A 17,922-nucleotide genomic window follows, 5' to 3' on the forward strand; every position below is an offset into this window, starting at 1 on the left:
GCCATTCTATTGCGTAAACACACAAAAGTTAGAAAAAATGCTATCTGTTACTTTTGTATCAATGCTATTAGGCTAAAAATTTTTTATTATTTAACTATTTGAACATTATTAAGGGTTTTTGAATTATATTTGTGATTTTATTTTGCGTAAACACACAAAAGTTAGACAAAATGCAATATGTTCTCTCTTCTTTTTAAGGACAATTGTGAAGAATGCATACCCCCTCCACCCAAGAAAGCAAAAGTGGACGAGGCAGCCACCATACAGTCCGGTCGAAAACCGAAAAGAGAATGGATGGCTTATTTTAATAAGGAGAACCCTGCCGACTCATCTATGCACGATTGTGAAATAGCCGACCCAGTCGCACAGGAACATAGCGATGCCGTTCCGTCCACCCTCCAACACTCGCTACCCAGGCCATCTGGCACCCAAGTGCAGCTGAGATATAAAAATGTAAGCATTTTTACCTCTAGTTATAGAAATATCTATCAATTTCATCCAACTTTTATAGGCCTTTTCCCAACATGCAACATTTTCGAACACTGCGTAAAAGTATATCTCAATGTGGCTATTGACAGATTTTTTATCCCAAACGAAAATATAATGTTCTCCCTTTTGAATCATGTAAAGTGCACGCATTCGCCCTTTTTCTAAATTATACTAGTGAAGACAAAAAAAAAGGCACTATATTATTGTCATTGTAGGTCTATATAGTTTCTAGTGCGATATAAACGAATGGTTCACCTTGCCTATACAAATATTACAAAAAAAAAAACTTTATATCTGAATGAGTTTTGTCTCAGGAGCGGAGAGGGCCCCGGCCATGGTCAAGAGACACCGTGAGGCGCCCGTGTTCAGGTACGCGTCAAAGGAGGCACCCCGGGTCCCTATCCGCACACTGGAGGTGCCGGGTCGGAGTCGGGGAAAAGTTTAGGGGGGGGCGCGGGGGCGCATTCCGAAAAAAAATATTTTTTTTTAACACTTTGAAAATAAACGACAACCTTGTCGCCTTATATTTAATATCTTATATTATCTTCAGTTGTATTAAACATTTTTTATTCATAAATAATCATCAAAATTTTAAAAGCAGTAGGGCAGATTTGAAAACTTGAAAAATAATTCATTTTTTAATTTTTATTGTGTACTGGTCCACTACTCCCTATCTCACCTCTGCTAGTCAGTTGGAGAAGGAGAGGAGCACGCACATGTAGAGCTCCCCAAAACTTCACTATGGAGCGGTATCGTTAATGAGCAAAGACCTCAGCAGATTGATGATTTTTTAATTGATTTTCTTTTAATGTATATTGTAGCACAGTTTAACTGGGGTAATTAAATTTGACAAGTCAAAAAAAAAATAACTTTTTTGCTGTGTTTACCCTGGACTTAAAAGGGAACCCTCAAACCTCAGATACCAAATCGAAGCTACTACGACCCATTGAAGTAGAACATGCACCATTGTTGTTTGACCATCTTGGGGGAGGGGGTACTCTCCCCGCGGGCGTCATCCGTCCACCGCGTCCGCACGGTCAGATGTCACGAATACTTTTGAAGCATATCGTTGTTATCACTGCAATGTGCTGGGACCCTTTTTAATTCACTTTTGTCTGGTCCATTTGTTTATGATACTATAGTAAATTTAAGCAACTATTTAGACAAAATTCGTGCACTTCTGGTGAACCAAAGTCAAGTGTGGGGAGGTAGGGATTCAATTAAGGTCTTCATTGTTTTAAAGGTTTTTTATTTAAATGAGGGGAAAAGTGAGGTTTACTATAATTTTGTACGTACAGCGAAGCATGGAGTTTATTAAAATTTATAAAAGTTTGGTGGAGCTGGCATAGCGTTGTTATAAAAAATTATAACTCCGCTAGAGAAATATAATGAAAACTGTATTGGATCTCTATTTATTTATATTGAAAATTTAAGAGTGAATATATTTCACTTTAATAAATATTTTATTTTAAGAGGTGTGAAAGGTGGAGCTGAAAGGGATACAGATTTAAAATATACTCATGATCGAGAGGGTTGTAAAGGGGTCCAGAATATCTGTTTTTAAACAGGTCATATGTGTGTCAGGTTTGATTTCCTTATATCATCAGTCGATACTCGTGCTCAGGACGCGAGTAAGAAGAATTTAAACAATTGGGCTAGGCATGGGACGGAGATGTCCGAGGTCTCCGCGGTAGATTTTTCATGCTTAGAACGGCCAGACCCAGTAGCGCTAATAGCCCCTGAACTTTTTGAAAGTTCTAATGATAGCTTAAATATTGGATTTACTTTGTTACAGTGTGACCCTGACTTTGAAGTTGGGGTTCGCACTAAAAAGAAGTGGGTGGTTTTTCCCGGCCGGAGTCCGTCAGTTGATCGGGTCAGACACTGTGTTGGGTTGCTTTAAACACCACCTAGTCAACCGAACGCAATCGGTCATTTTAATACGATCACTGACATTAGTAGAGTTCTGGGGGAGGGTAAGAAAAGGGGGACTCGTTTCTACTGTCCAACATGTCTCTATAGATTTTGAACTGAACTAAAGTTAAAAAATCACATGAGGCATTGTAGCCGCCACGGCTACCAGACAGTGGAAACGGTTTCAGGGGATAGGGCCATCACAGGCTTCGCAGTAAACAATATCGACAAACTAAAGCCTTTTTCCCTCTGCATATAATGCAAATGGATCTTTTAACTTTAGACGCAGTTCAACGGCGTCACAATGTACCCTACAACTGTATTCGGGTGGCACTCAGGGTCTTTAGTAGCTATGCATATGCCAGTCAACTACTGTCAAAGAGAGGTGTCGAAGTTGCTCGGGCCATTGAAAGTATTCTCGAACAGGATTCGTATAGAAAAATTCAATCTGATCGCGGCAGTGAATTTTTTAATCCTCAGGTGCAAAACGTTATTTTGAAATATAATACAACACTTTATCATAGCCACAGTCCAATAAAGGCTGCATTGGCTTAACGATTAATAAGAACTAGTTGACTATTAATTTCAAGATATTGCACATTTAAAAATACATCTACTTTTTTTCAGGATTTATATACAATCATGTTGATTTATAATCAACGACCTCATTGATCTCTGTACAACTCAAGCCCTCGGGATATTCATTACGATTAAAATACATTTGATACTTTTCTAGAGAAATACTCCAATGGTGAAAAAGAGAAAAAAAAGAAATTCCATGTTTGTTATACTGTTCTAATTAATATAAACACCAATGTTTTTTAATAGGTTAATTATTTATTTAGAAACTAACTTTTTAAAGTGTCCAAAATCATAGACAACATACCCATAAACTATCGGCTGCGAGACAGCACATATGATTAGATTATCGGCGTTTTTTATGACTATGAATTGCAAAAAGTTAAAAAAACAAGTGAAATGTATCAAATTGAAAAGATATTAAAGAGTCGTACACGCCATTGCCAGAGAAATTTGCTTGTTCTCTAGCTAGGATACAACTCAGAGTTTGATTATTGTATCAGTGCTGAAGACATTAGCAATGACAAATGATGTCTACGTGACTTTAATGTACACTGTTTCTTATCCTCTTTACAATGATCTGAATAAAACAAGTGATTTTTGGACGAAACTCTTCCCCAAAATCCAATTTGATGACGGAAAGTATGAAGTGGCTATAGTCGACTGTATTATAAAAAATAACAATGACATACATATTAAGTATCTTAAATATTATATAAAAATTAGACCGTATTCTTGGGATAAGACCACAGTTGATCAAGAACAAGATAAAATAATAATTTGTATTGAGAATCCATAAATATAATTAAACTACGAGGACCTCACTGATATTAATGATTTATGTCGTAATCTTAATGAAAGAATTTGCGCTCTTAAAAAAGGCGCTTTTCATTGCAACTATTCAAAGGAGGAGGGCAAGATCTTCATTAGTTCACCTATTTCCAGTGAAAAGGTTATTCTCAATGATAATATCATGGATGTTCTTGGATTTAAGCTCAATATAATCAATGGTTATAGTGCCGGATACACTAATTTCATTTTCACTGACTACCCGCCAGCCTTCTCCACATACACTTGTATATTTCTCTATGCTTCATTTGCGGAAACATGTCGGGTTGGTAATTCAAATGTTCCCCTCCTACGAGTTCTTGAAAGACAAACCAATCAAGAACATATTCATCACTACAATTTAAAGCATCTTCAGTATATTCCCGTAAACACTTCCTATTTGGAACTCTGTCAGTTAACACTAAGAACCGAATTGGGTAATCCCCTAGCAATTTCAAAAGTTTTGGCTGTGAGTACATGCCATTTTCGACCCATCTTTGAATATCAAGATGCCTAATACAAAAGTGGTATTCACTTGTCCTGATATTGACTGATATGTTAACACTCTTGGCCCAAGAATACAGGGCAATGGAATTGACTACTACAAAGGTCGCTCGTCAATGTCTGGCTACGGTCTTGGCAGTTGGTTTGCTAAGCTGTTTCGCTCTTCACTACCACTGGCTAGAAAATATCTTGTACCGGCTGCGACAGATTTTGCATCCTCTACACTATACGATTGGGACTCTGGCAAGGATTTTAAAAAAAGTGCTTCGGAAAATCTTAGGTCCAGTGCGCAAACCCTTGGCGAGAAATTAAAAGAAAATGGTAAAGTCTTAAAAAGGTCAAGAAACAATTTATCACTGATCAGTCTTCGCTCAGAACTGAAACGAAAGACACCCCTTTTGTCAAAGACAATAATTAAGAAGATGATACGTCGCGTAAACTGAAGCCCAATTAAGAAGAAACCTGCCAAATCGAAACTAGAGATATTCACCTAAGAGGTCCTATATACCACATAAGGAGTCTCAGCCTTCAATCACCGCCTCATTGAATCTATTCAATGCTTAAAATGTTGATGTTAGTGTCAAGCTTGGATACTATGAGCACTTTTATCCACAGAAACCCCTCTCCGATAATCTCCACTGTCAAATGTAGTCCAATGAAGATGACTGTATGGATTTGTCTTCAACATTGATAAATTTGAAAATGAAAGTTCGGAACACCGATAATAAAATGCAAATTCGGATCGAGGTTCTATACTCTGAAAATTGTATACTTCATAATTTATTTAGTCACATTAGTGTCTACGTCAATGGCACGCTTGTGAGCACAAGCACCCATCACTCAAACTATACAAGCTCAATGAAAGTCATTATGATGACACCCAAGTCATTCAAGGACTTGAGAGGCATCTCCAATGGATATGAATATGTTACTAATACTGATAGTACAGATGCACTTAAAAATGCTACAACTAGTGAATTACATCTAGTCGGAAAAATATATCATGAAATATTTAATAGACCCCAATCGTTACCGCCTACGGTTAAAGTTGATATACAATTGACGCTTGCACCCTCCAAATTCATATTGAGAAAGGAACGTGCTGGCACTCCTTATATAAGACTCTCACTCACCTCGGCACTACTACATGCACGTAAACAGCAGGTCATGAGTTCAGCTGCTTTTGCTGTGGAAAAACTGAGAGCCATTGGAACCAATATTAAACTACTTTGTCCTCAAACACTCGCAAATCCACTTAATTTTTCCGGGGGGTCACGCAAATACACCTATTCCTCATATCGAAAGTTCTAAAGCCCGACGACATGAGCGTTGTATTTTTTAATTATCGCCAGTGCACGAGTATCATTGACTGACTGTAAACAGAAATTAGAGAGTTTTGTACTGTCATCTATTGTGTGCAACGTAAAAGGCATCACCCTATACACTCTCTCTTTTGATAAATACTAGAGAACATTCTATGAGTTGACCATGCAATCTCTAGATCATGATTCGCAACTATATGAAAAAGGTATAACCGAAGATATGTTTGCTAAAACACACGGTATCATTGTACTGGATTTGTTGGGTACACAGGATATGAGTATAGTACGTACGGGGAGTGTGCGTTTAGAGTGTACATTTACCGACCCATTTGCTGAGAGTATTGTCCTAATCTCACTAAATCAATATGAAACCTATTGGTAAATCACTCACGAACGCAGTGTTTTACTAGACTTATCACCATGAAAAACGGTCAAATAATTATTGTATTTAAAATGGACCCATAAATGTTTCAATAAAAATCCTAGTGTCTGCACTCACACTTTCTTTGAAAATTACAAAGTGCGCCCCCGAAATGGATTATTGTTAATAGCAGTCTGTCAATTTTGATGACGTTTCATTAGCTATGAATCTATCAAACAATGACTACGAGCTAATTTTTTTATTACCTTGGTCTACAATATCCATTCTACACACCCCACACCATCAACTATATTAGAGAACAGTGTGACCACTATTATTCAAAATCGGCAGAGTGTGCAGGATCTGACGACTAAAAGCTGAGGCTTCCATGCAATCCTACAGTGTGTATTCCGAGGTCGCGGATATACCTCCAAGCATTTTCTCCATAGCCATAGTGATAATCCGCGTCTGAACGACTTTCTAGTGGAAAATATTCTCTAAGACCCATATAGTATTGATTTCAGTGCCCTAAAAGTAAAGTGCTTAAAAAATATTTGTGAATTTGTTTATTAATAAAATGTATATATACAACAAAGTCTTTAAATCTTCACTATATATTTATTCCTCTTCGAGGTATAGGCAACTGTTGTGAACCACTAATGCTGGTAAATCATTTGGATTCACTGTATATTGATCTTATATTGACTGCAAAGTCAGGGTCACATTTTCTACAGTACAATGTAACTTCACTCTTGTCATATCTCTTTGTATAGTCAATTATACTATTTGCATTCATATTATGAAATTCAAGAGTTTCAATCTGTCTATTTGAAGCAATATCACATACAATGTTTTCAAATGGTGAATCACATTCCGTCACAGCCAAATAAAAATCACTTGGTTTATAGTCATAGTAGGTGGTGTCATCACAACGATGACGTAGAAACCTTATTGTCTTGTTACCCCAACAGTTGAATTGTAGACCCGATTCCTCTTCCCGGAATAATTTAAATCCACGACGATACCAATCTCGTAGAAATAAACTAAAATCACGTTTAGGATTTTTTCCAATCATAGCGGGGTAAGTATTATCCCACTGATCACATTTATCATAGTGACAATTGGAGCACAGGTGACCTCTAGGATGCGAGTCACACACCTCCTCAAGACATGAATTACATCCTTTAATTTGTACTGCATAGCCTCTATGTAATTTACATGGATTACATAATTTACACTTTTCACTATAGTCATCAATAATTGTAAAATTCTCACATTGAGTCCAACTGCCAAGAGTTTACATGCACAATGGACATATATAGAACATTTTTCGGTTTCCAATGTCAACTCACTCACAGCTAAAACGTAGCTGATCCTCTTCGTTCGATAAATTCAAGGTAGAGGGAAATGGGGGAGAGAGGAGTAACTCTGTGACGTTACCTCTATCGAATGATGGGGGGAGCCATCTACATTGAATCCAATATTCCCACCACCACTAATATGTAAGCACGTCTCTGATTGGCTGAGAAGGGGGATGTAACCGACTCGCTGATTGGGTGAGAAGGAAACATGTGATCTAACTGTTTCCTATTCCAGGACACCTTGACATTCACCCCTAGCATGCACTTGTCCAAAACAACAATAAGAAATAACTCCCTCAGGTCTAAAGATTAAAGAAGTCTGAATGTTTCGTAATTCCCCCCTTTGCGAATCAGTAAGGCCCCCTAGCGATTATGTAAATCAGTTTCACAGGTCAAGTTCACAAAACAACACTGAAGAAAGGTTTGTTTCTTAATTCCCCCCTTCCTCAATCAATAATTCCCCGTAACGATTATGTAAATCCCAGCGAGAAAATCCCTGTTTTTTCATTCTCAGTGACAAAAACCATTAAACATCCATGAAAAACATCAAATAAATCGACCAACACACATAACCATCCAAGAAAAAATACATAAATTTTACAAAATTACTGTTTTTTCAATTTATAAAATTCCTGTTTTTTTCATTCTCACTGAGAAAACCATAAAACAGACATGAATTGCTGTTGACATCCATAAATGTGACAAAGTCCCTGTTTTTCAAATTCTCACTGACAAAACCCATTAAACATCCATGAAAAACATCAAATAAATCGACCAACACACATAACCATCCAAGAAATCATACATAAATGTGACAAAATTCCTGTTTTTTCAATTCTCACTGACAAAAACCATAAACCACGTGGTTCTCGTGTCAATATATGGTGTTAAAAAAGTTGTAGGTGGCAGCAGGGGTGCGTGACAGCGCTGGTACCCCCCCCTCTACTAATACAACACTCACTAAAGAGCCAAAGAATTGCTAAGCTATGATTTACATGTGCGAATCAAACAGTTCGTTGTAACGAACTGTAAGTAAGGAGCGACCGACTCAATGGTAACCGAAACTCTAAAAAACGGAATTTTGATACCAATAGATACATCAAAAGAATTATATTTTAATGCTGATTTCAAAAATATAAGTCATCAAGTTTAGTCTAACCCATCAAAAGTTACGCGCCTGAGAAAATTTGGCTGATTTTACAAAAAAGGGGAAAAGACCCCCTAAAAGTTACAGAACCTTAATGAAAATCACACCATCATATTCAGAGTATCAGAGAACCCTACTGTAGAGGTTTCAAGCACCTATCTACAAAAATGTGTAATATTGCATTTTTTGCCAGAAGAAAGATCACTGATGCGTGTTTATGTTTTTTGTTTTTTTTCAGGGGTGATCGTATCGACCCAGTGGTCCTAGAATATGGTGGGAAGGCTCATTGGAACGGAAATTGAAAGTTCTAGTGCCCTTTTTACGTGACCAAAAAATGAAGTGCAACTAGGCCCCCTCCCACGCACATTTTTTTCCCAGTCACCCGATAAAAATTTTTAGATAGCCATTTTGTTCAGCATGGTCGAAAATATGATAATTATTTCTTTTAGGATGACTTAATCCCCCGAAGTCCCCGGGAGAAGGGCTGAAAGTTATGAACTTTACCCAATGTTAACATATAGTATTGGTTATTGGGAAGTATACAGACGTTTTCAGTGGAGGGGGGGGGGGGTTCTGGTAAGGGGGGAAGGGGCTGGGTCGGGGTTCTTATGTGGGAGGATCTTTCCATGAAGGAAGTTTTCATGGGGGAAGGGACATTGCTATGAAGGGAGCGCCGAACTTCCCATTATTATTTAATAAAAAGATCAGAAATTAAATATAAAAAAACAAGTTTTTCAACTGAAAGTAAGGAGCAACATCAAAACTTAAAACGAACTAAAAATATTACGTATATGATTGGGTTCATCCGCTAGTCAATACCTCGCTCTTTAAGCCAACTTTTTTTAGTACTTTCATAAGAGCTATTTATTCTAATTAACGGCCTTTGTGATTAAGAGGTCATTTTTAAAGAATTGGAACAAAATTCAAACTTTAGCTTAAAGAGTAAGGTATTGACTAGGGGGCGAACCCCCTAATATACGTATTAAAATATATGAATATAGAAGTTCGTTACGTAAGTTAATTCGTAAGTTACGTATATTTATTACTAATAAAAATGTTAGTAAATAAAATTAAACAACTTTCGAGAAAGCCATTTAACCAAATAAAAGTAAAATAAATATGAGAATTTTGTTGTAATTATTCATGTAAGGTTAGCCAAAATCAAAACCTGCATTAGTTCAAAAACGTTCAAAAATTAAATAAAAAAGTTTTTTTAACTGAAAGTAAGGAACGACGTTAGAACTTAAAACGAACAGAAGTTATTCCGTATATGAAAGGGGCTGTCCCCTCCTCAACGCCTTTTTAAACAATAAAAAAAACTGCGTAAAGAGCAAGGCGTTGAGGAGGGGACAGCCCCTTTCATATACGGAATAATTTCTGTTCGTTTTAAGTTTTAACGTCGTTCCTTACTTTCAGTTACAAAAATCTTTTTTTTTATTTAATCTCGAGCAAAGAGAGCCGAACAAAAGCGACACAGCATAGCACCTATACAAAAAATAATCAATTGAGAAAGAAGAAGAGTATTGACGATACTTCAGCAATCAAGCTCACCTTAATATTGCCTTCTGATGTTTTTTGCCTTTGTGTGAGAACTAAATACTTCATTGTATAATTTGGTTGAAATTGACGTTTTAAATTTTTGGCATTCAACAGGCAGTTTCAATTACTGAGTTGTGTTGAGAAGCACTTATAAAAAACTGTTGCAATTAATTATTTGCTTATTTTACTTCATGGGTACAATTCGTTCATTAGGATGAACAATCCATGGTATATTTATCTTTCAGCCTATGCTAGTAATATTTTTGTTTACCTTCACAGTTTATTTGGGTTTTCAAATTCCTTTTGATTTGTTTTTTTGTAAGAGATTCATTTTGACGTTAAAATTGTGTTCTAGAGAGCACATTAATAACGCTTATTCAGTAAGTTATTGCAATTACAAATACAATAGGCTCTGTTGAACGAGGGGAAAGATTAAGTGGGGCTCCCACGGCGTCAATAAAGTTATAAAGCTGCCCACAAAGTTAATAAACCGTTTTCCTCACATAACTTTGTTGACTTTATTGCAGTCGAAAGAAGTTAAACTTTATTTAACTTTTTCAAGAAAGTCCGCAAAGTTCCACAGCAGAAGACGTGCGGAACATTTCAAATAAACAACATACAAATTAGTTTCTACAAATATAATCGTGTATACTTGTTTAAATATTTAGCTTGGTAAAAGAAACAAAAAATATTTTCGTTTACTACTAAAAGGTTTTCTCAGCTCCATACCTTAGTATTTCAGTTACTTTCTATGAAAAACTGCTGTTAAGTCAAAAAGATGAAATCCTTGTGTGAGCGGGACAAACTTTATGGTTCGTACTTTCATTACAAAATTTATTAACTTTATTGACGCCGCGGGAGCCCTACTTTAAGGTCACACCTTAAATGTTTCATGTCTTGGATGTAGCCCTAGGATATGGCTAAAGATAAAACATAGCTGATTTTAATTCGACAACGACAAAAAAATCAGCCAGACTGAGATGCCGTTCAATTGGAAGAATCTGTGAAAGTCTAATAAATATAAATTTTCTGAAATTAGTTTTTAGTTCAGAAAAGGACACAAGTTAAGACTACTATTGGTAAAATTCTACTTTAGCTACTTTTGGCTATCTTGGAAAGGGGTTAGGAAAATTAAACTTTCAGGGTTGGGTCTACAGGCTGAAGTATGTCCTGGGTTTGTATTTTGAAATACCTACCTCCACTCCTTCTCCCTCTAGAGGGTCCTGAAATTTGCTTACATGACACATTTTGAAATTGTGACATTTTCTTAATTTTCAGTTATCAGTTTTTTTTTGTTGGCTTTAGTTCTGAAAATACAATCCCTGCTATTTGAATAGAATTTTAAGCCATTCAATGTTTTTTCTTTTCAAAATTTAGGAAATGTATTTGGATATCTTTTAAAACCTTAGCCTATAAATTGGGATTGAGCAAAGTTGTGAAGCTTGAAACAATTTTTTTGTACTTCATTTAAGCAGAAGATCTATTTTGCAAGGTTTTGCTTTTATAACACAGATTTTTAAAGGGCATAAAAGGTCAGGACCCCTAGGCTAGAGGGAGAAGAAGAGGAGATAGATACTTCAAAATCAATTCCCAGGACATATTTTAGCCTGTAGACACATCCCTAGAAGTTTCATTTTCCTAACCTACTTCTGGTTCTCTTGGAAAGGGGTTATTCTTTCCAAGAGAACCAGAAGTAGCTAAAGTAAAATTTTACCCTATTACCAAGAAGGTCAGATATGTTACGTCTATACCGCTGCCCTCCTCTTTTTTCCACTTATTGATGTTTAAAGAATACTAATTTTGCAAGTCCAATTCCAGTTTTATTCGTCTACTGGATTATCATAGCTTACCACAGCATAAATATATTAATATAAAATAAACATTAATACATTTATATTGTGCAACTTACCCAACTTTATAATAATATAAAAATCCAGTGTCGTTTTTAAGATTTAATACTTTTAATAATACTACCTTTTGAACTTGGTTCACCTTCATAATACGATGGACAAACGTTTGATGACGTCAGCTTTTCCAGCAATTGCGGTTCGTTATTGCTGTGAAAGATATTGCAAAATATCACTTTTACTGTAAAAACAAGTTGTTTCTTTTAGTCAAGCTCTTTGTTCTTAGACTTTTTTGGCCTTTGATTTTACTTTTAATAAGCAAGTCTATTTACAAAAAGATGTTATTAATGTCGAAATTTATTTAACCCCGAGATTTGTTATTATTAGCTGACGCCGAGCTAGATTAGATTTAGTGAAACAAAACAAAATCTTGCAAAAGTATTTAGAAAAAAGACAAAAGAAATGATTATTATTTTTATTTCTTTCTAACCTACCCTATACAGAGGTACAATACGTGAATATCACAAAGAAAAACACATAAAAATGCAACGCAAATCAATATAGAAATCAAAGATTAACAGTTACAGAGCAACACCTAAAATATTAAAGAATCTAAAACAAAAGAGAAATAACATAAAAGGAGGGGAAAAAGAAGAAAAGAAAAAAAAACTCACAACTTGCAGAATCTAATCAGCAGTAATATACAGAAAGTTGGACACATGTTGTCATTATTGTTATCATTATTTGATTTTTACTCACTCTTTACAATACTAAAAAAATTGGAGTAACCAAAGAAAGAAAAACAAACAAACAAATTAAGGAAAAATAACATAGTACTAAAAAAACCTGATAAGGTGATGGTGTGGAGAAAAACGGATACAAGCGGTTTGTGAAAGCTTTCTGTGTAGTGCTTCCAGTTTTACCTTAATACCAAGAACAAGAAATTTATTAATAATTACCCAGTTTTTAGTCCAAGGTGGAAGAAACAAAAAATTTACTAAATCTAAAATACTTAATCCAGATTCTTTTTAGCCATTTTTCTTAAGAACGGGAAAAATTCCTGAAGCAAAAAGAATTGAATGGCCGCAAAAAGTTGAGTAGAGCTTGGCCAACGTGAATTTATTATATTTACCCTTATTGGCTACAATCTTAGCATATTTTAATTGAATTTTCATATTAATATCTGAGACTGTGCGCTGGCGAAAGCCCGGAAGACTTAATAGTAATAGAAATACCGAGCCATAGAAGAGAATCTACGAGAGGGATAGTAAAGCCACAGTAGACTAGAACCTTATACTTCTGAGAGTCCTATGTACCAACCAGGTTTTTCTAGTAGTTACAGGTTTTTCTAGTAGTTACAGGTCATGACGCAGTTTCAAAGTTCACTGTCTTTTTGGTGATAAGCCCAAAAAACCAGCACGTCTTGTTTCATTGTTATGCAATTATTTTTGTATATATTCAGATTCCATATTTGATTCTCCATCAGTTTCGAATCGTTTATATTCGAGATAGCATTTTTTGTAATTACATAGAAAAAATGGATAATTCTAACCTTTTTCTGGTGAGTAAAAAATATTCGCATTATTAAAAAAAAATTATCATTAAGTTAAGGAAGAAATTCTTTCCTTACACTAGAACTAAGGGATACTTATACACTTAGAAGCCTGTTGTTTTTTTTAGGAGTTGAAAAAACCTCTAATTCTCTTATAGGTTGAAATTTACGGTGTGATTTTTTATCAAGATAAGTGGTCTTTTTAGGGAATGTTTTTTTTGAAAAAATTGCTTATCTTTTCAATCGGTAATTTGGGATTATAATAAAATGTCGATTTTTTTAATGTATTAATTGTTACAAAATCTTCCATTTTTTTCAATATCAGTGGCTTTTTTTTTTTTTTTTTTTTTTTTTATCAAGTACAGTGTTTTTTTTTTTATGGAATTTTTTTAAAAAAAATACAGGCCGTTCTGGATTTATTGTGTGATTTTTTTATCAATATCAGTTGACTTTTTTAATGATGTTTTTGAAAAAAAAAAAGTGCTTAGCTTTCGATCAGTAATTTGAGATTAGAATAAATTGTTGATTCTTTTAATGTATTAATTGTTACAAAAGCTTCCTTTTTATTACAGTGTGATTTTTTTTTTTTTATCACGATCAGTGGTTTTTTAGGGGTGTTTTTTTGAAAATATTTCCTGACCAGTCTGCGTTGAAGAATCACGTCCATAAATTTTCTGCGTTCAAAACCCTCACCCCCCCCCCATTTCCGCAAAAAAAAAATTTTTTACCATATAACCCTATTTAATAAATAAAAATTTTAGCTATACTTTTTATTTAACGGACCTTATTATCTCATAAGAGGGATTGACTGAGCTGTTCTAATTAACTTTTCCACTACTTAAAGGTCATTTTATGTCTACATTTGATTGAAATCTGAGAGTTTTACTTGACGGTAATATGAAATTCTTCTCAATATTGTTTAATAAGGAACTAAAATACTGATTTTTATTTTTTATTTTACAAATACAGTCACGTAAGCATGTACAGTGGAGGAGAGGAGGGTGGAGGGGGGGAGGAGCAGGGTATAAAAGGGCCCCCATCCCAAAATAAAAAACACTGATTTTTAAAAAAATATGTCTAAAATAAAATGAATTAATTTACAAAAAACCAAAATGCATTTTTGATACATGCTAATTTTTTTTTTTTTTTTTTTTAATTGAATAATATCATCGAAAAAAACATCATTATGGGAAAAAAGCTAGATATGACGAACCTTCATTAATACAGACTACAAGGGCGTCTGTTATCAAATTCGCTAGAAAAGTTACTCGCGATCATGCATCAAGCAATCAACTTATAGCGACAGAACCCTCGGACTCCCCCGTTGGCTCCATGTCAAACCCTCCTCAATTATTAAAAATTATTTCATATATATAAGTCCAGTCGTAATTTGTAAGTATATACATATTTTTTTTTCTATTTCTATTTTCAAAAAATAAGACAAAATTTTCTAAGAGGCATAGCTTTTTAAAAAATTAAAATTTATTTTTAAGATATTTAATTTTCTTTAATTAACAAAATTATATATATATAAAGGAATGATTATAATTCATTTCTATAACAAAAAAACATTACATCGTAAATTATAACTAATTTGCGTTCTATTGCATTTTTCCTTTTAGACAAAAAAAACTAAATATTTTAAAAAAAAAAACGGAAAGTGAAAACAATTCCCCGTATAAAGTTAAAGTGCACTTTTATACTGCTATTTTCGTCCCTAATTCATTTGAATACATACGCTATACTTTTCAGATCTAGCACTGCCTTTTAATCCGTTTTGAATTCTAAGTAGGGTCGCATGCAAATTGGACTTTAAATAGCAAGATGTATATCTTCAATAAGCAATTTACACAGGGAAAAAGGTTTTTTGATAATTTCCAAATATGTCTTCGCTGCAATGTTAACCCTTTCAGTCACGAATTTTAGCCTGGAAGGTCAAAATTATGAGAGTAGCGAAAGTCAACCATGTGATGGATAAGTACTTACCAGGAATTTTTTCAGATTTTTTTCTGAACGTCTTCTTTCTTTTCCACCATGTACTTGAGCAAGGACAGTGTGACCAAATTTATTCAAATACAGTATAAAACCAATGAAAAACTGAGACTTCAAATATAGTACAAAAAACGAGAAACTGAATTGACAATGATCCTTTTACGTTTCTTTAGGTTTGTGAAACTGTGCGAAACAGTTTCGCGATTCTTCCAGGCAAAGTGGGACGTTGCACTTGGTACACATGAACCTAGTCTTCATGATACAGGGGGCATTTTTACACCTGTTTTGGGCGGCAAATTTTTCTGGCCAATGAGCAAAGGAATCTTTCTTCACGGCGGAGCAGGGCCTACGAAATTTGAGTTTTCGTTTCCTACGATTTTCGGCAACCGAGTCTTCTTCATCACTCTCCTCCTCTTCGCTTGAAGGAAGAGATCTGGGTCGGCCTCTTCTTCTAGGAGTGTCTTCAGACATAATGAGAGTCTCTGCTATGTCGAGTCGGAAGGTGAACGAATCGACAATGTTCTTTTGTCTCATATTCTGTGCCTTGCAAATCTCGACATATTCAAGCCAACTGTTGACTACAGCAAGATCGATCAAATGGAATACGAGTCTCAAAGTCCATTTTTTTGATCGAATGAGGGTCCTATAGTAGGATACCATCTGGTCAAGCTTATCAACCCCACCCATACTCAGGTTATAAGCCGCAATAGCTTCCGGCTGCGTCACTTGTACCTCTGTCTTCGTTTTCTTACACCACTTCATCACGTTTTTTACGTTGCCGCTTCCAATCATGTTAGAAGCGACTATCACCGATCAACAGTCCATCCACTTGATCAGACATACTTCTCCACTCACTAGCTCGTGGAACGCCCCCCGTCCTTTCTTTTTCAGAGACGTATCAGATTCCAACTTTGCGCCAAGAACTCTATTCGCTCTGATCGTGCCGGTGCCATACATACTTTTCCGTTCAAGCTCTTCAAGGAGCGGAATACTCGTAAAAAAGTTGTCAAAGAATATTTTCGTATGCGGGCGAAGCTGGACGCGACCAGCAAGAGCTAGTACCATTCCAGGTCCCAGTCCGAACTGCTTCTGCTCTTCCGTCAGGATAGTTTTCTTACCCTGGTAAACATCAAAAGTGAGTATGATGCCGTTACTGTTACAAAGCATAAAGATTTTTATGCCCCACGGTGTTGGCTTCCCCCTGATATACTGTTTTATGTCCAATGCACCGGTGTACGGCACCATTTGCTCGTCGACTGATACATACTCAGAAGGTACGATGCTTTCTGTCTTTTTCAGGACCCGGTCTATAACCGGACGAACCTTCCATACGCGATCGGTGTTCTCCGGGTCTTTAGAGAGGATATCTACCAGATGAAACAAATTTCGGAGACGCAAAAACCTATTGAAGTTCATGGCGTCTGCTATTAGAGGTATCCGAGTCCGACTACCCCAGTACATGCGATACCTTGGGAATTTAAAAGCACTCATCGCTATATGAATACCTATGAACCTTCTTATTTCAGAGGCTGTTGTACCCAAACTTGAGCCGGTTTTCTGTACAGAATAAAGATTGGTCATCTCGGCGGCTAACTCATAAAATTCACTATCAAAATATTCTTTGAAGTAGTCTATAGGCTCCTCGGGACCAAGTGGCGGCGGCGCCGGGTCGGCATTGTTGATAACTTTCGAGAAGATCGCATTCTTCCATACGAGTCTGCGTTTTCGATTTTTCGGAGGCGGGGGGAGGAGCGGCTCATCATCCTCAACTTCCGATAATGAATCTTCATCCGTATCGTGTGGCTGCGATAGATTTACTGACGCCCAATCTTCACCTTCGTCATCTGAGTTTGGTAGGTCCGATAACTCTGAAAGGTCTGAGTCGATCGCGTCCAAGACATTCAGTATGTCAGCGTGACGAACTCGACGTGGTCGATCATTGGATTGACCTGGAAAAGAAGATAGTGAGTCGCTTTTCCAGAATAGCGACTTGACAGGAAAAAGTTATCACTGATGTTTTCAAATAATACTACCAAAAGTATGTTCCTCTGACTGTACCATATATGCTGCTATTGAACTAGAAAAGTTAGTATCAAGTCACACTGTCCTTACCCAAGAACACGCTACTTCGAAAAAATCTGCGGCATCTATCCAACGCACTAGCGAGGTAAACTTTTTTATAGATGGGGTAACTAACTGAAAAGGACAAATGAACCCCTTTTTTCGCGTATTTTCATGGTAAATCTGGTAAAAAAAATGCATGAAAACATACCTGGTAGATCCATTCTTTCGAGTACGGATGTGCAACAACTTCAAAATACTGCTAAAAATCAGAATTTAGCATCATCGGTTTGAAACTTCGCCAGTGTCTTTTCGCATTACTTATTATTATGGAGCGCATACTCGAGTATCGCTGCCACCTACAGGGTCCAAGAAGACCAAGCGAAGCTGTGATGTTCTCATGTGAGAACATGGTGACTGAAAGGG

The 17,922-nt window shown here is 35.9% G+C and overlaps 1 protein-coding gene across 1 annotated transcript in view; it reads left to right on the forward strand.

Moving 5' to 3' along the window:
• The first annotated feature begins 17,825 nt into the window (after positions 1–17,825).
• The window catches only part of LOC148940263 (NFX1-type zinc finger-containing protein 1-like), a 77,439-nt gene continuing 77,342 nt past the window's right edge, over positions 17,826–17,922 (forward strand). Inside the window, exon 1 of the mRNA XM_089106118.1 lies at positions 17,826–17,898. Coding sequence (XP_088962244.1) covers positions 17,826–17,898 — 73 coding nt within the window. The remainder of the gene's footprint in view (positions 17,899–17,922) is intronic.

The sequence above is a fragment of the Artemia sp. Qi Xiang Cuo genome, chromosome 20, assembly GCF_049724085.1.
Source record: "Artemia sp. Qi Xiang Cuo chromosome 20, ASM4972408v1, whole genome shotgun sequence".
Taxonomy (NCBI): domain Eukaryota; kingdom Metazoa; phylum Arthropoda; class Branchiopoda; order Anostraca; family Artemiidae; genus Artemia; species Artemia sp. Qi Xiang Cuo.